This window comes from Osmia lignaria, chromosome 7 (assembly GCF_051020975.1).
Source record: "Osmia lignaria lignaria isolate PbOS001 chromosome 7, iyOsmLign1, whole genome shotgun sequence".
NCBI lineage: Eukaryota > Metazoa > Arthropoda > Insecta > Hymenoptera > Megachilidae > Osmia > Osmia lignaria.
In genome coordinates this window covers 10,190,857-10,217,750 of record NC_135038.1, presented here as the reverse complement: position 1 = coordinate 10,217,750, position 26,894 = coordinate 10,190,857, and the positions used below count along the sequence as shown (strand labels likewise).

The following is a 26,894-nucleotide window of genomic DNA, read 5'->3' as shown; positions in this document are numbered from 1 at the left end:
GTAGTTAAAAAGTAATATTTCATGTTGATTTACACGAGGGAAGAAGTATCTCTTATCGCATCGGTAGAGGTCGATAAAATTTTAACGAAGCCGCCCCACTGTGTTTGCGAAAGCGTCAAGCGGAAGTTAAAGTTAATCATGTTACGAACACTCTCGGAAGTTTGCTACCTTCAACCTATCAACGTCTTCGTGTTTGATCAAAACAAATACGAGTGATGGATCTAATTTTCTGGATATTTAACAGGAATTTCTCATTAATTCGAATATTCCTCGAATAAATTACAATCGTTCTTTTCGATCGTTCATCACCATTTGTTACTTCTAATTAATTTTCACGCTATACAAAAATCATGAACAAACGATTGTAAGATTAAACTGTTTTTAAATACGACATCATAGGATGAAACAGAAAATAAACATACACCTATGTAGGTATGTTAAGAGAAATTTAAAGTGTACGACGACCAATCTAGTCTTACCCCCCACTCCTTACATATGAGTTCACGAGCTCGGCATTAATGAATTGAGCCGAGGACAGTTTCTCATTCGTTTCGGGGACGTCGAAGGGGAAGGATCTATTGACAGGTCTGCGTTAATCTTTTGGACATTAGCAATTACATATATTTGATCGCATTTCTTATTTTTATTTGCAAAACTGTTTTCATTAACTCTACTGTTATTAATATTTGCATTTGATTTTCATACATTTTTATTATTAATTTGTTATAGGTTACTTTTATTAGGATGCTGGTACTGGTACGACGCCATGCTACGCACTATTTTGGTTTCAGTTAACAATTCATTAACGGTTGATGGTGTACTAATTTGAACTGATTATTAGGTATTATTAATTATTCATTATTTATTATTACTAATTATTCTTTATTTATTATTATTAATTATTCATTATTTATTGAATCGTCGTTAATTGCGAACATGAAGTACAGTTTCATATATAATTGGTTCAAAATATGTACTCTTTCTTTATTTCATTTTATTTTTTTTTTTAATTACTCGTTATCGGTATTAGAGCCAGTGCACCACTGAAGAGGATATCTTGAGTGATGCTCCAAAGGGTAGAAATGTAAGTATCATTTTATTTTATTAAATTATCTTACAATTTCATCATTTGATAAATTTTTTAAATTGTTATAAAATTGCTAAATTTCGAATTTATGTATAATGTTATTGGAATTAATATTGAAGCTTTAATTTTTAATTTTTTGGATTAATTTTAATTTAGAAGCTACTAATTTTGTGAAAATTTCCTAACACACTTATTTCAAAAATAATAACCAGTAATAATAAATAATCAAAATATCGTTTATTTTGTTACAGTTTTCACAAAATTCATCGAGCTGACTCAATTTTCCGTTATGGTTTCCTTGATGACGTCCCCAAGGAATCTTTCCGGGTAGCAGTCTCTTCTTCAAGGTCTCCAAGGTATTCAACCTGCTGTTTTTCTGCGATCGGTGAGTCGCATGGTTTATAATTCCTCCGGTGCTCAATCATGTCGTAGGACGAAAGGTCCGAATCGGCACGAGTGACTGGTTGTATATGTGGTTTGGCGAGTATAGTGACCATGGGTATAATAATTATTATACTCATGAGTAGTAACTTACTGTGTTTTATTTCTTAGTTCAGACTTCTTGTATCTCGCGTTTAATAATAAGTTATTAATATATTCAAAAAGATATTTAAGAAATACTCTATAAATGTTAATTTATCACAATTTTTCATTAAAACTTAGAATACAAGTAAATTATTCTACTATTTAAATGACTATTTTTCATCTTCGACTTTATCTCTGCAAATGATTGCAATTATACATGTTAATTAGGTTTGATGTTAACTTACATTAATTACTGATTTAATGATCTTTTTTATACTGCATACCTCTATGCAATTAGAGAATTTTGCATAACTACAGATGCATATCAGAACATAAATTCAGTTCGTATTAGAATGTTATTTATGCACTTGATCGTGAATATTGATATTTTATGTGCAAGAAGACAATTATTTGCGACGAGTAGATTTCCAAGTCAGAGTGAAACCCTTGAACACCTTTTATGTATTCTTGAATTACACTGACAAGGAGGTCGCTCGAGGATGTTTAATCATTTTCTAATTTTCAAAATAACTTCAATTTTTTCTTACCTTTTTAATTATGTAAAGTCTCTGCATTTCTTAAATTAATTAACGTCTTTGCTTCTTTTAAATAAATTAAAGTCTTGTTTATCAATTTAATGATACAAAGTCGAGTCGTTTTTCTTGATTAAAGACTTTTTCCTTATTTTTAAATAAATTAAATTCTTGTTTTAAATTTCAAAGTAGAGTCATTCTTCATTGAATCCACTAACCTTTAGATATTTCTGTATTAATCATTCTATTTTTAGCTCAGGATTTTCAGGTTTAACCCCTTCCGTGTGCATTACTGAAGCCCATTCACGTGCTGAGGTGCTACTTGAATGGGTGGAGGTGAGGTGCACGATGACGTAGTTCATAAGAATCATAATTAATATGCGACCGGCACTGTGTTAGTGTATCGTGCACGACGTATTTTCCACATGAGTGTATGTGTGTGTGTGTGGTTAGGTTGTGGAATTGCGTCGGTTTAGAAACCTTTTCACTTAATTTTATAATTTGAATAATATCTTATTTAGATATTACTATTACTACTTCTATCACTATCACTAGCAGTATTACTATAACTATCTTTATTACTACTAAATAATTAATATTCGCAATATTTATAAACAAACTCAATTAAAATAATACGCAATGATCGCTAGCCTTGCCAGTCGATTACAGGAAAACGGTATGTACACTTAGAGTGTGATGTGTGATGAAACTCGAGTGACGGAGGCGTCCCGGGACGTTCTCCCTAGTGTAGGCTCTGGCGCCCGGGTGGAGTGTATGAGAATCGTGGAATGAATTTTTGTGAGACTGAGACTTTGCCATTTTTTAAATATAGGGTTAGGTAGGTAGGTAGTATATCTTCTGGTGTGTGTGATAGATTGTAAGTAGGTAGGGCCGGGACAGGTTGTCACAGTCTCTTGGTCGGGTAGGCGCGATTTCGCGTGATCAATCTGTACCTGGAATATGTTTGCCGTTCGCCATCGATTCTATCTGTACAATTTTTCAAATTTTTGGCGACTTCATAAGTCGTCATACGCGATCGCGATGGCACGAAACGCACAATTTCTGCTCGAGCACAGCACGTGTGCACGAACAACGACTTATATAAAGTCCTTTTTCGTCCACGTGTCAATTAGAATTTCGCGATTTTTCTTTTTTGTTGATTGTTTTTTTTTTTTTTTGTTTTGCGAATTTGCAAGTCTCGAGCTCTAGATATAAGTTTCAGGTGGGTGGACCGCCCGAAGAAAGAAGAGGCTATATGCCGAAGCGCCCTGACAAACTGTCTTTCAAGAGGGGAACTATTAATGATTTTGCATCCTTTTGCAAAAAAGGATGGAAAACCATTATCGTTACTACTTTGTTACTGTGCTCGCCTGTAGTTGTAGTTTTGTAATTGCAGGAGAAGAGGGGGCCCGTGACCCCTATGATTTTGGGCAAATCGCGTTTCCAATTTAGTGTTGCGAATGAATATTTATTACGGTTCAATTTAGTGTTGCGTATGCATGATTATCGCGATTTTCATTTAGTTGTTGCGAACTTTAAATATCGCGTTTCTTTCTTGCATTGCTTTAAAATAGAATTTAACTTTTCAGTGTTGATTAAGATTTTTTAGAGTTCTGCTTTTTAATGTTGATTGCTTTAGTGTTGCGAATAAAAAATTCACGGTTTGAGAACCCCCTTTTTTGCATTTTAATTGCATGTCTGTTAAAGATAGCGTTGCGAATGACATCAGTGCGATTGTTTCCTAGTGTTGCGACTTATAAATACGCAATTGCTTTGCATTAGTTTATAGAATCCCCTGCTAATTAGTGTTGCGATAATGAATATTCGCGTTTTGCATATTAGAGTTGCGATATATGATGAAATGCCCAAAAACGATCCAGTGGAGCTGCCATGGACCATGAGACAACTTTCGACCAGCTGCTGAGGTGCAGCCTTGGATTGGCTGTACCACTTTTTTAGATTAGTCTTCCAAAATTCGGTAAATTTGAGTAGTGTTGCGTTACAGTTCGCGTTTTTTCTTTTTCCTTTTTTTCAGCTTAGCGTTGCGTATTATAGAGCAGCCTTCACGTGTATGCTTTTGTATTATAGAATTCATGAAATTTGCGATTGTTATTAAATTTTTTACTTTTTTGCATTGTAGATTTTCAGGAGATACTGTTTTTTTGGCAAATCGCGGTTTGAATTAGTGTTGCGAATATTGATCTCGGTTGGAGATAGTGTTGCGAACTTCAAGTAAACGCGTTTGTAGATATTTATTTAGTGTAGCGAATAATGGATACGCGATTGCTTTTTAATATTTTATATCAGTAGCTTTTTTTGCAATTTGTAGATTTTTATTTACCGTTGTGTTATTAAATATCCACGTTTTCCATTTAGTGTTACAAACTTGAACATTTGTGATTTTTCATTTGATTTTCTATTTTTAGTTTTGCGTTATTGAATTTTCGCGCTTTTGCATTAGTGTTGCGTCTTTAGGTTTCGCGTATTTTCAGCACTGGAAATTGTTCTGGACCACATCATAACCATGGATGGCTGCATCAAATTGCTATGCAGCTATGCATCTTCAAAATTTTTAATTTACAAAAAATTAAAATTTGTCTGCTTGAATAACTTTCTTCTTGAAAGAAATAAAGTAATAGTAAATGACATGGCAAAGAGATTTAGTAGCTTCTAAGCTTTCTTCTTGTTCAATTCAAGGGACTAATGAAGGGGATTTATCAAATTAGTTCCAAACCATTGTTCTCGGAGAGTATCGAAAATATAATTAACCGGATCGAGATAATACCACCTCTGAGCGTACAAAGTTTCCTTCCTTTTCTTGTTGCACTTTAATTGGCTGATAGCGATTAAATGCTTGCAACTTGTTTCAACCTTCCAAGCTCGTTAATTAATATTTAGGAACCTTTGTTAGATAAATATATTCTGCAGTGACGAGTGCAGATAATTGTATATGAAGGAAAAAATTTTATTGAATGAAAAGTTTTTGTTTAAAATAAATTTGTATTAAATCATAATTTTTATAAAAATTTTCCTTAAATCTTTTGAAACTAGAGAAGTTAATAATAGACTGTTGAAAACAGATAATATACCAAGTTCGCCTTTGTCTTCTTCATGTATCATTTTCAATGTAACATCAAACAGTTTAAATTGAACGAAATCCACGAGCCTTTTACGGCCTTGCTTGTCCAAGTTAACTCCCTTTGAAACATCCTGCTTTAAGCCATGTCTGCTTATCCTGACAAGGATTCTCTGTTAGTCTCCGAACATCCTCCGATCCCTGAAGAAGCCAGCTACAACGCTAGTGAAACGTCGGGAAAATCCACATCGAGTCTTCCGAAATCCTTGAACCTGAGAGGACAAAAGGAGGATAATCTTCAATCGATATCCGAACCTTATTGTAATCCCAAAAATCTTATTGTAATCCCAACTATCCATATACACTCAGAAGAGTATAAGCTGAACAGTGTAATATGTTAAATTATTGCATCTAGAAAAAAAGAAGGAAAAATTGTTTTCACCTCTTTCAACCAAGAGAAAATAAAAGGAAACGGAGCAAGAGCGAAGACGAAGATGGTTGTTTTGCACCAAGTGAAATCCAATTTCGAAGTGGAATCGGATTTTCGCGAATCACTGAGACTGGGTTTACGTGATTCCTGAGGCGAGTTGTACAGCCGTCTTTCACACAGAAAGAGATGCTGGCAATGGTTCACATCGAACAGAAAGGAACAAACGCGGTCGCTGAGAGAAGAGGATGTTGGAAAGCATCGGTGAAAGCTTTGATTAGGCGGATTCCTGTCTTATCCGTGAGATCAAGCGAGCGGATATGGAAATTGAAGTTCATGAAAAATACGTGATGTCGAAAGAAAGCAGTGATATTGGCCAACGGTGTTCACCGAAGGGAAAAGCATCTTGTGGATTTTGGAATATTAGGGCAGAAGCTGGATCGCGATTTATAGGGTATGGAAAATTACATATGAAATTCAGTAATTGAATAATTAGGAAAAGAAATGAGAAGGAAAAATTTTGGTAGCTTTGATATTCTACAATTACAGGATATCAGAATTCAAAAGTTTCCAAAATTCCAGAATTTCTAAATTTTAGACTCCCAAAAGTTGAAAATTTTTAAATTTCTAAATTTCCAAAAGACCTGGCTCCAATCCAATGAATATTTTACCATCTGATAAATAAATTTTATTCTTTTTTATGTAATGGGAAAAATAGGTAAAATACGAATTTATGGACTGATCTGATATTTGAATAGCGAATAAATCGTATAAATAAACAGTGATCGAAATGATATGAAATCAATGCAATATCGAACTCTTCGAATACCATGAATATTTATCGGTACTGTTCCAATTACTATCCATAAGTGATCAATGGGAAATTTATGAAGTTCCCTCGAAAACAGGGAAGAATCGTGGTGAGCAACGAAAGGGAACGTGAATGATAGATGACAAAGGGAAAGATCGAACGAATACGAGGGTAGTGTATCAGAACGGACGAGGGAAAAATTCGGAGATAAGTTTGTGGGAGCGTCGAGGAAACGCGATTGAACAACCACTTTGGAAAAGTTTTCGAGCTATCGAGGTTTCGATTGTGCGAGATTTCGCGAGGCTTGACGAGAATTTTGATTTTTTCCACCAGTATTCTTGTTCTCTTGCTCAGCTTGAGAGAAGAGAAAATTGCTTTTTGGAAGTTTCTTTTCGAACGTTGATAAGGGTGAGCGAGAAATGTCTTGTTAATCTGAACTGTAGCTCTGGGATAGGGTTGAGTTTTATGATACTTCTGAAATGCGAGCAGTTTTTGCTTAGATGCCGAAAAAGAAATTGATTGAGTGGGAGTTAACCTTTTATATTTGATGTACTTTTTCTTAACTGACTATGTTTGATAGTCGAAGAAAATTTATTGATATAAAAGATCTTTTTTGTTTTACTTTGTACTGGCCATTTCATTTATCTTTGATATTTTTGTTAATATAAAAAATTTCGTAACACAAAATTGATTAGTTCAAAATGATAAATACTGTAATTTATGCTTTCGTTTTCAAAGATTTTTTATTTTAGAGTTCTTTTTCTAATAAAGTTGATAAATTCATTTTTCCTTCAATTTGTATGTTGATTTTATCGAAGCAAAAAAAAAAACTTTTATATTGCTTTTAATTGTAATTCTTACAATTACTTGCAAACGTTGATAGAATCAATTAGCTTCGAAACAAAAACACTTTGGTTAAAAAGTTTAGTGAATTTATAATTTCAATTGTGTTTTAAATTCCTGGAGACGCTTCGTTGTTTGAAGTTTCCTAACCAATGCAATGAAAATTGCACAACAATAAAGTCGGGACTTCTGTTCTTGATTAAATCGTCAAACTTCATGAATACGTTTCAAAGTTTAGGAATTTCCGGTTGCACTGATTTAGCGATAAAATCGCATCCTGAAGATTCTTGAATAATTACTTTGAACGACGATTGAAACTTAGAATTTCAAGGCAAGATCTCCGTTTGTTTGATGAATTTTTTATAAATACACACTAGGCTCTGGTATAGAGATTATAAATGTAAGAGGTAGTATATAATGCACTAAGCTTCGATTGTGAATATATAATTGATTCCCAAATTACACGGTTTTGATTAACCGTGTTCCCAGTTTTTCCAATTTTAAAATTTTCCATGTGCCAATTTCCAGATTTTCTAATTTTTCTAATTTTTCTAATTTCCCAAGTCTTCAATTTTCATCTTTCTCTTTTTTCCATTTTCTAATTTTCCAAGCTTCTATTTTTCCAATTTTTTCAATTTCTAATTTTTCCAATCTTACAACTTTTCAGTTTTTCCAGTATTCCAATTTTCCATAATTATTTCACCAATGCTTTTCAAATCATTTTACAAAAATGATACACATAACAATCTGAAGTTTTCTGAGAAGAAGTATCTTTCTTTCATCGATAATATTCGTCCATGATATTCGCTGAAATTAAGAAACAAACGAATCGAAATATCAGAAGTTTCGCCGAGAAATTAATCATCCCGAGAAGAATTGTTCGAATTTTCTGGAACACCAGTTTATAACTGCCGGTCCGATTGTTCCATTTTTCTCCGGTATAATTGTCGTACTTTCTGCTTCGAAAGAAAATTAATGTTAGTTCTTGAAGTTTCGTAGATATGAGAGTGCAGTCTCCAGTAGAATATATTTGATGAAATATCAAAAGAAACGGAAATTCTCTCGCCAGCTATATTTTGAATCTACGTGTTCTCTTATACTGTACAAGCTCCTTGAATAATGTAACAACTTCAAAAACATTTTGCTGAAATCTTTAAAGTATGTTGTAATATTCTCTGCGTAAATCGGACAGCTCCAGTTATTGACAAATGTCAACTCTTTCTTCAGTTAACAGGAAATTAGCTGTCAATTCGAAACAAGGAAGTCTGAGAAAAATGATAGATTAAAAACGATCTTTTTTTTTCTACTACAGAGAATGAATTATTGTTTGTAGAAGACGTTCTGCTATTTCTAGTTTAATATTGAACTATAAAATTTCTCGATTTTTTTATAAAGGCTTCTTTAGATGTCTGTTACCATTCTACATGTTTATCTCGTTGAAAGTTTTTTCTGATATTTGAGAATAACGTTTCAAGTGAATGGGAATGGTTATATTTTTTTTCCAGTTTTGCGTTTCTCTTGCGTATCTGTTGAAATATCACGTCAATCGCTTGTATGTTTTCAAAGGTTATCTATTTTGTCGTATTGATTATCGTAACAAAATATTGAAAAAATATCGTCCATGCTTTTGGACACGACCAAAGATATTGTCAGTAAATAGGTTTTATAAATTATCGTAGAAATTTTTAAACGCCTTTTTCTTCTTTAAATTTAAAAATTTTGAAATTGTTTTAATTGGTATTTCTTTTCATAGAAATTTCTAAACACCCTCCAAGTTTTACTTATTGTTAGATTTTTCAATTTGTTATTTTATTACATTTCCAAAACATTAATAGCACTTGAAATTCTTAAATTTTACTTGGCAATCAAGTTAATATCCTAGGAGCAATCTAATCGCACCACCGAAATGAGATTTCGTTGTTCATTAAACAGACAAAAACGAAACCCTTAATCTTCGACCTGTTCTTCAGCAATCCCTCCATTTTAACTAAACCGTTCCATCTTCTACCGACTGTTTATGCTTTCAGGTTAAACGCACATCTCGTTTCCAGGGGTTGGAAAGTAAGCAAAGAAACAGAAGATTTCAATGGTTTTAAAGAAATCTCATTAAAAGCGTAATTATAATTTCGCCAACAGTGTCGTTGCAATAATAAAGTGTTTCGCTTATGGTAGAAAACACAACGTTTCATCTTACGTTTCTCATCTATCATTTCTCTTCCTTGTTTTGTTTCATTCAGTAGAGTAATTTTTCTCAGCTCTGTAAGAGCTTTTTTCTTCTACCAAATGACTCGTGCTTCTCCAAAGTGTTTCCCTTTTTTCACAATAAACGATATGTCGTGCATGCTATAGAGAATGGTGTAGGAAATAAATAAATTGCAATCTGAGTGAATGTTGCACCGACACGAACGCTGCTTGCAAATTGAGAATTACCTTAATCCTTTGCTTTATGATTTCTTTTTAGGATTTATGTTTGTTAGGGATGATTAATTAATTTGCAAATGTTGAAATCGTATTATTTGAGAAATAATGCTTTTAAATTATCATTTTTCAAAATAGTGCTCCCAAATTATTATTTTGAAATAGATAACTTTGGGTATTAATAGATTCAGATGAATAAAAAATTCATGTTTAATGGTTTTTCATTTTGTAAATTTTGTTTTTCGTTATTTTAAATTATAATTAGAGTTTCGTATTCGTGATTTCACTGTATCAATTTTTGCAATTATTTTTTATTATTTAATATTTAAAATTCAATTGTATTACCTATGCTTGTTACGTTTAAATCGCGTTATTATAAGACAAGAGCTTAAATACCGTCTTACCAGTCTAAAAGCTGTGACGGGTGAATACGGTAATTTAGCACACTTTGATGATCGTTTCGTCACTGTAATTGCGCTTTTTGGAAAGTAGGCACTATTTTCTAAAAGTGTTGCACTCTGACAATTAGAACACGTTTTCACGTGACAGTTAATTGCAACATTTTGCCGTAACAAGTAGAAATAAAAAGCCTGTAAAATGTGTAAAAATTCTAGCTGAACTCCTTTCAATTAAGCTTCTCGCGTTGATTAAGAATCTTCCAGTTATGAATTGGAGATGAAATTTACCATTGAAGTCAATTTGAAAGTCAACAATGAACATTTTAATAAATCCATGATTGAATCGATCGGATGAATATGTGTGGAAAGAATTCCTGCTTTAAACATATAATAAAATTATTTCGCTACGTCCCTTAATTCACTTTTATTTCACCGAAGCATCGCTGGAATTTAATTAATATTTCAAACACGTACACGGGATTATACACAACGACGTATTTTCCGTAGAAACTAAAAATACAACCGAGAGATGGATCGAACAGAGGGATTTTCCGTCGACAACGTGGAACCAAAATATGCGTGTTATGCTTATCAAATTTCCGCAAGCACAAAACAAGATACCTATTTCGCCTGTCCTTTTGTTTTCCCGAAATTCTATCCCCCACGTGGAAGGTTTTTTTATTCTACTTTGAAGAAACGTAATGGTAACCATTCCCGCAGGGTCTCCATCTCGTGTAATTTACGCGTTTCGAAAATTGAAGAGGATTTGTCGAATCCGGAGGTAACGATAAATCTTCTCCGGATCGGAGCTTTCACTATTGATGGATGTGTGACGGATTCATCAGTGATTTTCACTGATAGATAACAAAAGATAAAAGAAATTTTTCAGATTAAACAGGTTCTCCTTTCTTTCACATCGAACTAAGTACATTGACAAGAAATGCAATTCCCATTACAAGCTAATCAGATTTTGAAATGAAACGACGGAATTTAATTAAGTGTGAACAGGATCACAGTTCGGGTTCAATGGCATGGAATTGATTAGGATTTTATAGATTTCCGCGTGACACGCTCTGATAAAAGGCTTTGCGATTACGCTATTTGCTGCGAATAAAGCAAATGTTCGATGATCTATCAAATGTTTCATTCTATTTGAAATAATATCTTCAGCTCTAGCGTTTCGTGACAATTAAACAATTGTAGATGTGTATTTATTATTGTATAATAAATTTAAATAAAAGACTTCGGATAAAATGTGGCTGGAAGAGTTGGAAATTTATGGGAACTGTTGACTAATCCTTCTATTTTTTTATTACACTGGTTGGCTAAAATAATAAATGAGACTTTGTTAATTTTCGGGGTTATTAATGGCTCTCCAGGAGACCTGCTACGTGGACTAACATGTAAACACACTGGGGAACACTAAACTTGTGATACCTTGCAAGCTCATATAACAAATTTACATACGGAATAAAGGGAACACCCCTTTAGGATACCTTAGAAAATATTTCCTCATGCAAATTATGTTTAATTGTTAACGCGGAGCAAAATAGAAGATGCTTGATTTCCATCGTGAAAGCATTATATCTAAACGTATAATCAATGCCCATTATTCAAGAGCAGTGGTTTTAGGGAAACATTTTAGGATGATGTAGGGTTTCTGGTAATAAACCAAATAAATTATTCCATATATAGCCTATATATGAATCACTTATAATAATCAGTCATAATAATTTAAAATTTATCAATCTTTATTAATAAAAGAAGAGATATCTATTTTTATTAATTTTTCACGTGTACATCGATCAATGACTTAAAGAATTTCCAGTTCCATCTGTTTGCACCAAAGCGAGCGGACCCTAGTTTCTCTCAAGAGAGGACGTCCCTTCACAATTAGCCTTATTCCCTGCTCGATGATCGATCATTGGCAACAGACATTTCCAACGATGCGAGCTTTCCATTCGTTTCAGCCAATACGCGTGACGAATCGAGAAAAAGAAAAATATACTCTTTGATCTGGTCTCTTTTGCAACTATGCGTGGCTCGTTCGCCATTCCGTTAGCATCGCTTCGAACAAGCAGCATCATTGTTGCCAATAAAGGGAAAGCTGTCTCCAAATTTCTACTGTGCCAGGAACATTACTTGAATGTTGAAAATTCCGATTGTATCCGGCTGAAAGTATTCGGGGTAGCTCGAAAGCGGTAGCATAGGATTCATTCGAGAGAAAGCCCTTTCTCGTCATCCTTACAGCTTCAAAGTGGTACACAAAACATTGCACATTGTCACCTAGAATTGAAAAGGAATTGGTTTTTGTACTTTCCTCTGAATCAGATTGTTTGCAAATCAAAAGAATTTTGATAGAATTTGTGTCACCTTGATGCCCATTCCATATTTGGACACTTTAATTAGGATGAAGGCTAATGATTAGGAAAATAATAAATAGATTTATGATAGAATTTAATTGCTAAAAAGTTTCTGAATTAGTGGATTTTGTAAATTAGTAAAATTACTAAGGCTAATTGTGAAGGGACATCCTCTCTTTCTTTAAGTCATTGATCGATGTACGCGTGAAAAATTAACAAAAATAGATATCTCTTCTTTTATTAATAAAGATTGATAAATTTTAAATTATTGTGACTGATTATTACTAGAGGCTTCAAAACTACCTTTTCGTCTGATAATGAGAACGCTATCTTTCTTCCACAATCTAACTAATAGCCTTTGAGTCTCTAAATGTTTAGTGTTTTTTTGTATATCGAGGCATAGGTAGTTGGAAAATTTATTATCCTATCGTGGAGGATATCAATGAAGGTTAGAAACAACATCAATCATCAGGATTCAGTTAATACACCGAATATTAATCATTCATACCTTAGACCTCTATCTATTTTTTTGTCTCACGCGAAGGTTGACTGAGGCTTCAGGTTTTTGTTGACTGTTTAGCAATATAAAAGTGACTTTATAATTTCATAAAGTGTAGACTGGTGGCGGATGGTTTGTAATATTGTATGGTAATATGATGTATTATATGAATTCTTAATGGCCTCAGGCAAAGGATAAGTTCTCTTATGATAAAGCGAAGTTTCTATATTGAATTTCAAACTTGGAAGTTTAATAAAGGCTCATTGTCAGTATTATTATTCTTTATAAAAAAATGTTGCGAAATCTTTTGGGGTAAGTTTCATTATGGAGGGGTAAATACGAAAGCATTAATTCCTTTTCCTAGCGTGATCAAAGGCTTAGGGCAACAATTGCTTTAGGGCAAGACAGTATCTGGACTATAGTGACACGAACATCAAAGGGATGTAAGGGATATTTGCATTATCTGTGCTCTATGGGTCAGTGTTGCTCGCATTAATCACTGATTTCATTACCAACACTAACTGCCTTTCAGGAAATTTGCATAAACTTATTAATGATGGTTATACACGGTGCTTGTTTAACCCCTGTTTGATTAATATATTGACACTTTGTGCACTATGTAGCTCCTGGAAATTCAAATTCCTTTTTATATATAACCAGGGATTATTAATGTAATTATAATGAATGTTATAGTTGAATGTTTCATTTCACGTTTAATTTTACGTTGCAAAATTATGAATTTATTCACTTATCCATCAAAGCGTTTATAATTATCGAATTTAAGAGGATTGCTAGCTTTCGTAATCCTCTTGATTATTAATACTATCAGTGATATAGAAACTCCTTGTTTAAAAAGTTTATAATTCTCTTTGATCATATTTTCAATGGAACTCGCTGCAATTTCCAAGGGATGTAAAACATTTGGAAAAAGAAGAAAATCAGCTTTGTCGCTTTTAATAAAAATTGTTCAGTAATAATATTATTGTTGAAGTTTCAGTAGAATGAAAATTTTTCATTTCTCCCTTCATAACTTCGAGCTTTTTAATAAGCCCTAACCCAAATTCAATAAGTCAATTTACAAATTACAATATCTCACTTTTTCCAATTTATTGACGTTAACGGATTGTTTCAAACTTTATCCGCGTAATAATCAGAATTTCTACATTTTCTGTTATTCCTCTTTCTCGTGATGAATTATTAAGCTTATTCTGCTGACATAATTTATTCATCTAGCAAATGAACGGGAGAAAACACAGCCCCATTAATTTATAAATGTTCTACTTTCGATGGATCATGCCGGTAATTAATCATTGTTAATTAATTCTGATACCTCTTTCGCCGCTTTCGTTGTTCAAGCTTTAGCTTAACTGTTGTGCAGATGTTGTTATTCATCGTACGTAATGCACTAGGAGGATTAATGCGCTGGCTACATTCCTTTCATTTCCGATTGAAAGCAAGAGGGAGCTGTAGATTTTATCTGTTTTATTTTCTCTGGGTTACTCTCCGTAATTGTGATTTTGTGAAACAAAAGGGAAACAGAAAATATGGATAGCTTTTAAGCAAGTATTGGACAGGGTTTTAAATATAATTACCCACCTAATTGTTTTTTGTAATTGTTCTTCACTTTTATTTTTATGCTTTTAATTACGCGTTAATTACAGCATTGCAATTGGTAATTTTTAGACGTATTTGAAAACTCGAAAATATCAGATCGAGTCCGAATCGAAATTATTCGGATATATTCGGGGTATTTGAAATTTTCAGACTGTCGCAAACCTCTAATAATTTTTTTATATTCATAAGCATGTTCATAATCTTCAAATAATTTTATAAATAATTTTTTTTTTAATATCAAATTTCAAGAGCCACAGATGCCATGGAAATATGTAACTATCAAAGTCTTAGGGATACTGTAAATAATCAGGCATAATTAATTCCAAACAGAAAGGTAGGAACGCGATAACACAAATTATTATCTGGAGGCTGTTTAAATACAGGTATATGCGTACGTTAAGTACACATAAATCTGGAATTCTGCTCGGAGCATTAGATTCTCATAAACTCAGACAGCGAGTTCCAGCCGGTGCGCTAACGAAAATCGCGTACTTTGTATAAAGCTTCATCTCCATAGAATTTCTAGATTCAAAGTCAACAGAAGTTTGTTACTTTGTGTAGATTTTCATTTACATCAGTAAAGAACTGCTTAATTCTGTGCTTGGACTTCGGATAAATTATGCAAATTGCCTGTCTACCGGGGGATGTTTCTTTATCCACCCTTAAAAATACCATTAATCTTACTTACTTTATTTAATGCTGACTTCTCAAAGGGCAAAGATACCTTCGTCCATTTGAAATGTCACGTTTGAAGTATATCACGTTTCAAATGTTTATCATATTATTCTCAATTTTAATGAAATAAAAGCCATGTTTCAGTATTTCTATCGCAATTTTTGCGAAGGAAATACAGGTTGAAATGTGCGCTGAATATTTTGAGGAAGTGAACGAAGCGGAAAAATGTTTGTTTGTCTCTTTAAGATGCAAACAACGCTAGCTACAAGGAATGCCAATTTTGGCAACGGTGTACGAAAACAGATCGAACGGTGAACTTTATCAAATTCTCGAAGGATGAATGGCTGGCACTTTGGTCCAGAGATTGGGCGATAAATTTCACGGGAATCAGAGGGAAAAATACTTAACAGCGCAAATTTATTGGGGGAGAACGTTTCTGGTCGCGTAACTGACCGAGCTGTAAATTTCAATCGGAAGCGGAAGTTTCGTTGAACGTAAAACTATCAAGGGAACAACGGGGACTGATACACTCCGATTTTGATGAAACTTTGTATGAATATTTATTAGACCTGTTTATGAAGATAACTGTAATTCGTTGGTGCCCGTTTTTCACTTTGAGGGAGATATCAACCCTTTTATCCGAACTGCCCTTTCTATATACGTGCTTATAAATCGTAAACAACAAAAGATATCAAAAAATAGTTGAAATAAAAGTTATACCGTTTCTTGAGATTTCTTTATTTCAACTATTTTTTGATATCTTTTGTTGTTTACGATTTATAAGCACATATATAGAAAGGGCGGTTCGGATAAAAGGGTTAATATCTCTCTCAAAGTGATAAACGGGCACCAACGAATTACAGTTATCTTCATAAACAGGTCTAATAAATATTTATGCAAAGTTTCATCAAAATCGGAATGTATCAGTCCCCGATGTTCCCTTTTAAGCAGCTTTTGACACCGTCGAACAGCGTAGACGAGAAACGTTAATGCCTTTGGGTGAAAGTTTGTGGATGAATTTTATGAAACATCAAAAGTTTGCATCGTCAGAAAATGTTGAACGTTGTTACGAAAATGTTCAATGCAATATGGATCTGGTAATTGAAAGTTGTTGCTTAAATGCACTTGTTTTAAAAGAAAAAGTTTGCTTGGAAAATTTATGGTATAATAATGAAAAGGCTTTATGAATTTTCTATTTTATGAAAATTGTTTATGGTTTTATTAGGAATAGAATAAGTAATAGATATTTGATATTTTAATAATTAGACAGGATGGATTAATAATTACTATCATATTCATTAAAAATTTGTGTTATTGATTTTTAATAATTATTCATGTAAAATGGTTTTACCAGCAAAAGATTTATTATAATCACATAACAGATTTTTCATTTTATAGTGTACTTGTTATTTAAAAAATATCTTTCTCAATAATTAATGTGGTAATAATTAGTGGTTCACCCTGTATAATAATCTAATACTTAATTCTTTTTCTCATTATTATATTTTCTTATAATTTAAAAAGCTAGAATATTTAATAAAATAAAAATTTAATATAAATGTTTGCTATTGGGTAATTTTGACTCAATATCCACTGTCCATAAATTACCCAATTATGTAAAAAGTTTTTGTCCTTATACGTAATTGAAATTTATTAAGGGAGAAAGTAACGAAACAATCTGTTTCATCAAGAAAATCGAGGATATATATCGAGAAGCCATTGAGATGGTGAGGAAAGGGAAAATCTCCCTCGACATGAGAATGCATCTCGTGTTAATGGTATCGTTCAATCTCCTGCTTCTTAATTCTCTGCTGCTTGCTCAGCTGCAGATTTCCCGTTGCTGTTTGCAGCTGTTGCAGGCTACTCTTTTTCCAGCAAGAAGCAATCTCCCCGTTTTTCCATTGTCAGTGAACCAAGTGGTTGGAAAAACGAGGGAAGGAAGATTTTCAAGGATTTTCTTATGGCTTTGCGAATATAAAGTATGAAATTCAATAGACAAGATGAATGTACAAAGACAAAAGTTTTAGTTCTTTAAAATATCTATCTCTTCTTTTTTTGTTATTAGTAGATTGTGAGTGTTTATTGTATTCGATATTTTATATCTTTTAATATAATGATACTTTTCAGTACATTTCTAAACATTTTGGGATATTAGAATATTGATATTTTAGAGCCTTAAAGACTTAGAATTTTAAAATCTTAAAATTATTATCCTCGCCCACGCTTGTCTCTATCTAGATACGCCGATGTTCCTAGAAATCTTTGCATAATACACCACATTTTTTCTTATATCGACCAGTTTGCTTGATATTATTGAAGAAAAATCCGGTAAACTTTGATATGGCTTATCTATTGATACGGTGTGCTGAGACAGTTATAAAGTTATTTATGTCAGTCACGCATATTCCATCAATACATTCTTTTTACATAGAGGAGATAATTTGTTATACTTATGCAGACAATTTTGAAGAGTTAATTTGAGAATTCTATAGAAAAGATATTTCAAAAATGATAGACAGTGTTAAATTGCTACCTTTTTATGAAGTTCTAAATGTTACAAATATCTCTATTTTTCAGGAGACCATTTGTCTTCATTCTCATTGTCTCCATCAACGTTTCTTATCAGAAATCATCTTTCTTTTAAAACGTTCTCTTAAATTTTCTCGTCTCCTCGAAGACGATTGCAGTTTGATATCGATTCAATAGGAATCGCCAATAGGATTGGATCCTTTAGCATCGAGATCGGCTTTGTCTCTGCCAAACGACGTCGTTATAAAATGGAATAGAAAGATGTTGCATATTTCGTTTTAAAACAGCAAACCATGAAGCAAGATAATGGGTGAGAGACGTTATCTTTAACCCTGCTCTTTCCCTTTGGGTTTATATGACCCATAGTGCAAATTATGTTTCCATAGGTACTACGATTTTAAAGATTTCTTTCAAATTTTTAATATCAAATTTTAATATTAAATTTTTACTTTGGTTATAATTTTAGTTGCAATTTTAATTTTAAATTTACTTTTACAGTATTATATGTGTAATACATCCCTTAGGAATAAATTTTCTTAAAATTTGAAAAAATATAGCATGCAATTATAACATGTTTCAAATGTCATAAAATAAAATCACAAACGAGGAAAATAACTTGGATTTTCTTCCTTTCTCAAATATATTTTAATGTGTTTCATCCGTTACGTGTTTTCAACGCTATTACATGAAATACCTTTTCTTTATTTATTCGCTGGTCATGGAACAAAGATCCGGTAAAATTACACACTTGAAATATAGGATTCCGAGGAGATTTTCGTAATAGCAGCTTTTTAAGAGAACGGAATGCAGATTAAGGAGCAGGCATGCATGCGTGCATTTAGCTTGCATATAAATCACCGTTTACGGTGAATATGGAGTGAATTTATGGTGTTCGATTATGTTTTTCCCTTCGAGAGGTATGGTGCGTTCGTTCAAGCAAATCATGTCCTGAAATTTGTTGGTTTAAAATTTATAAGATTGTTGCATAGCATGCAGGAGATTGCATCTATTTTCAACGCAGAATGTTTGGGTATGCAAATATTCTTGTGGTGATCTCCGATAAGGGTAATAAAACTTTAGTAGATGCACTTTGATTATTTTTTTACACGTGATAAATCTTGCATAATTTGTTATACTACAATAGGAGTACAAGTACATGGGATTAAATGACTGATTTTGGAGCACTGATAGTCTGGCGTGATGTTATAACAGAAAAGTTTCGTTAAATAGCACTTGTTGTATATCAAATTAAAGCTTATTAAAATCGTATTATTATTGCAGGAGAAATACTTTATTATTTTGAGATATAAGCGTACAGAAATAGAATATTCCCTATGGGACATAAATGTAACTTGATTATCGAAATATTAATAAACCCTTCACATAGTTATTTTCTTTAGACTTTAAACTTTAATTTAATATGCCACGAGTGCTATGTTGCAATACTTTTATGTCATGAAATCGTGCTAGACTTCCAGTGCATCAAAACCAGCAATTTGATATGCAAAGCTATTATCAAAAGCAATTCTTTTATTTAAAAATTCCATTAAATGAATTCCCAAGAAATTCCTCGAATTATCGTGAGAAATAAATTGCGTACACTTGTTAAAAAATTCAATTAGTATACCAGGCGTTTTATGTAGAAAGGAAAAAATTTCTGGGAAAACGAAAGTCAGGTGCCAGTATAATGTTTCGAGGCGAGAGAAAAAATTAGACTGAAAAGTTTACTGCTAAAAGGTTGAAGTCTCTGGAAACGTTACAGGAGTAAAGTTTCATCCCGACGGAATCAAGTTTCGTTCCAATACTTACTCGCATTCGATAAAGATGCAAAAGAAACTGTGGTGTATAACACTATCTGACGCGGTGTAACGTTATCCGAAGATGCAGCTTCCTCATTAGAAGTTGAACACTTAATTAAAAAGATATTGCTGTACTTTTCCCGGGAACGCGAGTGCAGATAAATGTTGTGAAAACTTGATTAAAAGTGCTATAAACAGTTTACAGAAATATTTTTATACACCTCTATGGAGTTCTGTGAAATTAAGAGCAGTTCTAATTATGGTAATTAGTAGAAAGCAAATAATTTGGTAAAATATTTATATAGAAAATTATGTCTACTATTATATTAATAGTAGACTCTTCCACTATTCCAGTGTTCTATTATTACATTAATTATTATTAATTAGTATTATATTTCATTATTTCGTATTATGAAGAATAATATATGCAAACACAAATTATTTTCTTCGTGTGCAACAAAAGTAGAACTCGCTTTTAATTAGTTTTTTGCACACCATGTAAAGAGAAGTTTCATTATGAATGTGACTGTTTTTTCGCGCAAATTAAAATCTATGTTGAAAAATTAACGAAGTTAACTGGTAACTTTTATACCAGTTCAATCGGACATCGATCAACGATGCAAATGATTTTGATTGCGAGTCCGTTTGGCTCTCGCGTGTTTTATCAAATGACCTAGCGTAATTACCGTTCCGACCGAATAAGTCGAGCGTGGATTCATTCGTATGAAAAATAAACAGCGAAAAGCCTGGATTCGTTGCAAAGCTTTAAACAAGATCTTTCAATTGCGAATCGTCTGAAGAACAGAGTTGCATGATGCGGTCGCTTATACTTGGTGCAATCGCGAATAAGTTTCCGGCAATTTTCGTGGACAAAGCAACTATTCCCAGCACGTAGTTTCAAACGGTTGAATTTAATTTATGTTCCTTTATACGATCGACGTTACTGAAAAGGTACGGAAAGCAAAATTCTAGGTACACAGGAATAACTGGTTCCAGTAATAAGTTGGAAACCACCATAGCTGCTTAATCCGTGGGTGGTGGATCGTGGCAAATGTTCCAATTTCATATTATTTTCATTTTCAAAATTTTACACTGTATCATTAAAAATTACTCTTGCAGTATATGAAACTCTTACATATCCTTGTGTATCTTTTGGAAGTTTGGATCACAATTGACCCAGACTTCACTGTACAAAGGTTAAAATGTAGGGAGAATTTCTTAACTTGTTTTCACGAATTATTATTAAATTTATGATTGTTGAATAATTTTTACTTGGATTGTATTTGGGAATTATTTGCAATTTTTTATAATAGATTTGCAAAAAAATCTCCAGATTAAGAATTTTTTTTTAATAATGGAAATACCTTTGAATTATCGTAGATGTTTGAAGGAATTTATTGAATTTAATTGAGTTTATAACACAATAGAGATGTTGGTTTTTTAAATACTTGGAAATATTTCTCTTTTAACGAAGTTACTCGTGGTCTCTTTATTGCATACCACCTGAATTGACAAACGGAAAATATCGAGGAGAGATTAGGATCAAATAGTGATGAGGGAAGAATGCGCAGTTTGCTTTTTCTCTATCTACCTTTATTCATCGTTCACGTCAAACGATACGACAGTCAGATGTTTGTTAGACGATAATGAAAATTCCGAACCCATCACCCACGATCATCAAATATTTCTTGATACGGATTTTAATTCGTACAAATTTACACAAGAAAATATAGTTTAAATAAAGAACAAATCTAGAAACGTATTCATGAATGGTAATATCTGAATAAAATGAAAATTACTTTTAATTAAAATAAAATCCTGCAATTAGAAAATGTAAATAATAATGTACTCCGATTAAGAGAAAAATAATACTTGTACATATTCTATAAAATATCACACTGTAAACGTAAACGTTAATATCCATCTAAATATAATCACGGTTTAATTGAAATAAAATCCTGGGAACAGAAAACGTGAAAAACAATGTGACCTCGTAGAAAGAAATTAATAAAATTATTAAATTGAGCAAAATCCTGGAAACAACAGTGGGATAATATATTTTAATAAAGCAACGATTCGATTGAAATAAAATACTGAATACAGAAAATGTAATTGATATTGTAACATGATGGAAATAAAATGCTAAAATAACCATTTGAGCAGAGTGAAAATCCTGTACATAGGATTTACCAATATTGCAAATTGATAAAAATAAATTGGTGGGATTAACAATCTGAACAAAATAAAGCAGAGTTCACGAGGGGTTTAATGAAAATAGATTATTGAATAACAATTCGAACAAATTTGCAATATTAATTGAATTAAGATGGTTTGAAAAATCATCTGAAAATTTCAAAAATAAAAATTCATGCGAAGGTTGCTGGGAATCACGCGTTCCATACATGGTACAGTAATTTCATAAAATTGGAGTCGATAATTGAACATTTTTTTTTTTTTTTAATATACTGTACCAAATATAGGATGGTAGGTATTAATGGGTTAATGGTCAGTGTGCATTTAACACTGATGGTTCTAATGTTAAAGTTACTGTCCATCCAAAGATAAATTGTACCATTATGTTACCAATAATATTTATGGTCAAATGCAAAAAATACAGAAGAAAATATAATCATTACCATGCCATTTAGGGCCATTTGTCTTATAATATACGTGAGGGGGTACCATGAAGCATGTGACTCACTCATCGCTGACTTGTACTACTGAATTCGCAATGCACCTCAGTGATTGACCCAGATTTGACCACTCTCCTTCGTAACACAGTCTGTCCATTATGTAATGGAAACCATCTATCCTCTTATCTAAATTGTCAGAGAAAGTCCATCTTCGTTGGTTCAGACCATCCTCTGAATAACAAAATTAATAAACATAGATTTATTTTAACTAAATTAATAGTCCGCAGAAATTTCTGTTTATAATTATTAAAGGCTGGATAGTAAATCTCAATTTCCTTGCTCGACACGTGTATGGCTTGAAAATTTGTTTATGATTGTTTTCGTGTTTCACCATAAGTTCCACTTAGGAATTTGAATACTTACAGTTAGTAAAATGTCAATCAAGAAATTAGAAAGAAAATTTAATTGCAAAATTCAATTTGCCTTAAAAACTTGAAATTTCAAATAAATCATTACAAAACATAATAAATTCACCTAAATTAATTATCGCCTGTGCTATAAATTTTACCAATTCATAATTATCATTTGAAAGGATTAAAAGTAATATATGTACATACATTTGGTATAAATTTCCATTATAATTCAATTAACCAAATTTTAAACTGAAACTGAATGAAAATCTGATCCAATGCTTCGTTTGATCAGAAAATGCAGTTTCTGGAGAAAAGCATAGCACTATTTGATTGTAAAGAATCTGTTATTAAATGTTTGAATTTGAAATAGAAATTTAATTAAATTTTGACATTCTCTTTAATGATTAGTCCGCACCCTGAATGTAAGGTGTAATTCGGGTATTAAAATGAATAAACTTGGACGAACGATTAATTTACGCGCGTAAGGTAACACTGTGTTCCATGTCAACAAATTCAGTAATTAATATTGAACTGACATTTGCAATTACACGCATTTTTCAATTAAAGACGAAGAATCGATCGATCGTAAATTTATGAAATGTATATTGATGAACAAACGTATCGTTATTCATCGTGATTTAACACAATGTCAAACATTGCACAGAACGATTCAATTCATGCCGAGACAGAGCCGACGTACATATATACATACATGCATGTATATCGATTCCCGTTTTACACATATGGTTACGTTTCAACAGAAATAGGAATATCTCCTCGAAGCTTTCATTGTACAAAGTCCACAAAGGCATGTCTAAATCGTCGGTGTATAAAGAACTTTTGATACAAAGAATGGTCAAACGAAAGAATTTTAGTTCTTTTTTTTTTTAAAAAGATATCCACGTTCTCATTTTATTGTCGTCTAATTTGGTGATTCTTTTCAGAATCTTCAGTGTAATAAATGCATACCTACTTTGTAACTTTGAGATAAAAATTGGTATTTGTTTCGAAGAAAGTAGGAAGTTGCGTGATTTCAATTTTTCAAATTTTAAGAAGAATCAGTTCATCTTCAATTTGGTATCATTTAAAAAATATTGGATGAAATATGGAGCTTGAAATTTTCAGTCTAAAAATAAATCCTAGCTTCTTATTTTAGACGCTCCATATCAGAAACACTTCCAGGTGTCAAAAATAAATCTTGCATAATTTAAAAAATTGAACTACTCTTGAAATGCAAACCAGTCTCCCGGGTGAACAGAAGATGAATGGGAAAACGTGTACCAGTGATATTCACACTGACGCTTGAAAAGAGAATAAGAATTAGGAAATTTGGAGAGAAAATTGCTGGCAGGAGTAAATCCTGGCCGTCGACCGTCGAACAATAGACGTCATAGCGATTTGACGTTTCTGCAAGTTGGCAAACCGCCTGCTTCTAATGCATTGCCTTGCCCCATTGTTTCCAGTTCATCATGAATAAACAAAAATAGAGATAAGAATGTGTATTATAGTATTTTTCTGGATCACAGATAATACAGACTGATAAAAAGGTTAATTGAACCTGTTTGAGCTGGTGTAATCAGTATTTTGCTTTTAAGAAATGGAAAGTTAAATTACTGTGATAAGTTAATTATTTAAAATAGTTTGTTTTTGTAACTAATCGTTTGCTTGTTTTCAGAAGGGGAATTAAGAAGGGGAATAATTATCTTTCAAAAAAAAGGATAGTGCTAGAACTCTTGATAATTCTATGGATTGTTTATTTAAAATATGATAAAGAGATTATAAAAAGCATGGATAGGTTTTAAAATTTTAAAGTGAGTAAAATTTACCTAATTAATATATTTCATTATCTTTTTCCAAATGATGATTAGCAAGTTGGTAATAAATTAGTATGAAGTATATCTAAATAAGAACAAAATATAATCCTATAATCTCGCCTGAACAAAATGCATCGTTGCGCTTGAACTTCAATATCTTCGTCCCATATGGAAAAACGAATAAAAATGTACGGTAAAGAAGGACTTTGTTCCTTCTTGAACTCTTCATCTTCTACTTCTTTCTTCTTTGCGCTTGATAGAGAAAATAAATAAATTACCCTAGATTAAATTACTCCGGTCTCATTTTGAGATTCTTGCACGAGAGTTGAACAGGATTACCAGATACACGCTGAGAACAGGTGATCGAGTAAAGTTTACCACTTATTGGTCAGCCTCGAAGGATAACGAAGTTTTCTACGTGATGATGATAATGATCGAATTAACGCTTCGAAAGTTCAAGGTCCAAACGAGAGAAAACTATTAGACTTTCTTCTGAAACGATAGACTTGGATAATCTTATAACGACTGAACTTTGAAAAATAAGAAAGAACTGAAATATTTGAAATATTTGAAATAATTGAAGTAATTGAAAAAAATCTATTGAATTGGAAGATATGAGATAATTTAAAAAATTGATAGAATTGAACTAGCTGAAAAATTGACAGAATTGAGCAAATTGAAAAAAAATGTGTAGAATTGAAAGTATCGAGGAATATACTCTTCTAGTAAACTGAATCGCAGAAATGGAGTGTTTGAACATTACGGATTCTTGATTTTTAAGTGACTTGGAGATTTTTTAAAGAGTAGACTGGAGGAGGAGAAGCATTTATCCATAATGCAGTACGATTTCCAGAGGGAGAAACCAAGAGAAGTTTTTATTGAAATTGTTATTAAAATTGAACATTCTATTTTCCATAATCTGCCAAGGGAAGATGGAAGTTTATGACTGGATAATTGAAGGCTGACTTGAAAATAGCATACACGTACAAGTAATTTCCGCTAATAAGTAGCTATAATGTAACTACTGTGCGATAGTGACGCAACATTGAGTCGAAAAATTTATCGTGTCGATGACGTCAATTTACTTGTAACCCTGTAACCTGAAAGAGCTTCCCCCTCAGCGGTAAAAGGAGGTGATATTTTATCGATAACGATGACGTTCGTGCAAACTGTAGAAGCGAATTCCTGTATATATCAATTTTGTTAACACACCGTTATGTTTCCTCGAATTTTCATTCAAGCATTACTTGCTTGATTTTTAATATAATTCTCAGCGTAAATATTTGTCTGGTACAAGGGTCAATCAATGAAATTTGATTTGTGTGTTGTTTATTCTTCAGTGGACGATATACATTATAAAATACATATATCCAATTTTTGGTTTCTAAATAACTATGACTTTAAAATATTATCAATTTTTATTCTTTTATTTATTTACAATATTTATAGGTGCTTTTATTAAATATCTGAAATATTTGAGAGATTTTAAAAATTTTCTTGTCGACTTTTCAATATCGTTCTCAATTGACACTGGTAATTGAAACAATGGCTTAAAGTAAAAATCGTAAATTGACGTACCTCTTTCTCCAACGATGCAGTCACTTGCATCTGTTCGTTAGTTTCATAATTCCTTCTCTCGAGAAATCTTAATTTCCATTTGTTCGGAAACGCCTGTCGCTAACAGATGTTTCGATCGCATAGTTTTCATCTCGTAACGTTGCTTGATTGGTTCCTATAACGTTAGAAAATCTCGAGGCGAAGAGTTCGCTTCGATGAGAACCATCAAATGTCAGGGCATGAATTACGTTTTTCAATAAATCCAGTAATTACTTTGTACGTGATCATTATCAGGCAAATCGTTTTGTAATAGAGTGGAAAATTTTTATTCTAACTTGTTTCTTACTCTTTTTCTTTTTTCTAGTCCTGTGAGATTTTTATTATTCTCTTGCATATTTAAAAATTGATGAATAGGATTAGAAGTAGTGGAAATTTGAAGTGGAAAAAGATTTGATTTCCTATAATTAATTTTTCAATTTTTTAATTTTCAAATTTGCATTTGAGAGTATCTGAGTGATCGAGTTTCATGTTTTTTAAATTTTCACAATTAGTTATTCTTTTGAGCCCAAACTCAAAACCTTTGGGTTATGACTTTAGTGACGAATACCCAATATTTGGAAGTTTATATTTTTGGATTCTACAATTTCTAAAAATGTTAATTTCACTTTAATGCTATATCAGGATAAGATTTCTAAAGCCCGGAGCTGTGAAGTCTTCGAGGGCCTCCTTGGTTGATAAAGGTTTAAAAATTGAAATTTGTTCCGAACAAAATTATAAGAGCAACGGTAACCAAAATTTCGTCCAATATTTTTTAACATAATAAATGGAAGGCTTATAATAGGACCCTCTGATAAATGAGGTATCTTAGACCTCTACTTAA

The 26,894-nt window shown here is 32.3% G+C and overlaps 2 protein-coding genes across 2 annotated transcripts in view; both read left to right on the top strand.

Annotated features, from left to right (window-relative positions):
- AstA-R1 (allatostatin A receptor 1) overlaps window positions 1-1,667 on the top strand; it is a 36,779-nt gene extending 35,112 nt beyond the window's left edge. The window contains exons 6-8 of the transcript XR_004581486.2: window positions 730-841; window positions 1,031-1,084; window positions 1,339-1,667. The gene's annotated coding sequence lies outside the window, so the exon portion shown is untranslated. The remainder of the gene's footprint in view (window positions 1-729; window positions 842-1,030; window positions 1,085-1,338) is intronic.
- Window positions 1,668-5,953: 4,286 nt separating this feature from the next.
- LOC117604599 (trehalase) overlaps window positions 5,954-26,894 on the top strand; it is a 58,691-nt gene continuing 37,750 nt past the window's right edge. The window contains exon 1 of the mRNA XM_076689336.1: window positions 5,954-6,102. Coding sequence (XP_076545451.1) covers window positions 5,969-6,102 — 134 coding nt within the window. The 5' untranslated portion in view covers window positions 5,954-5,968. The remainder of the gene's footprint in view (window positions 6,103-26,894) is intronic.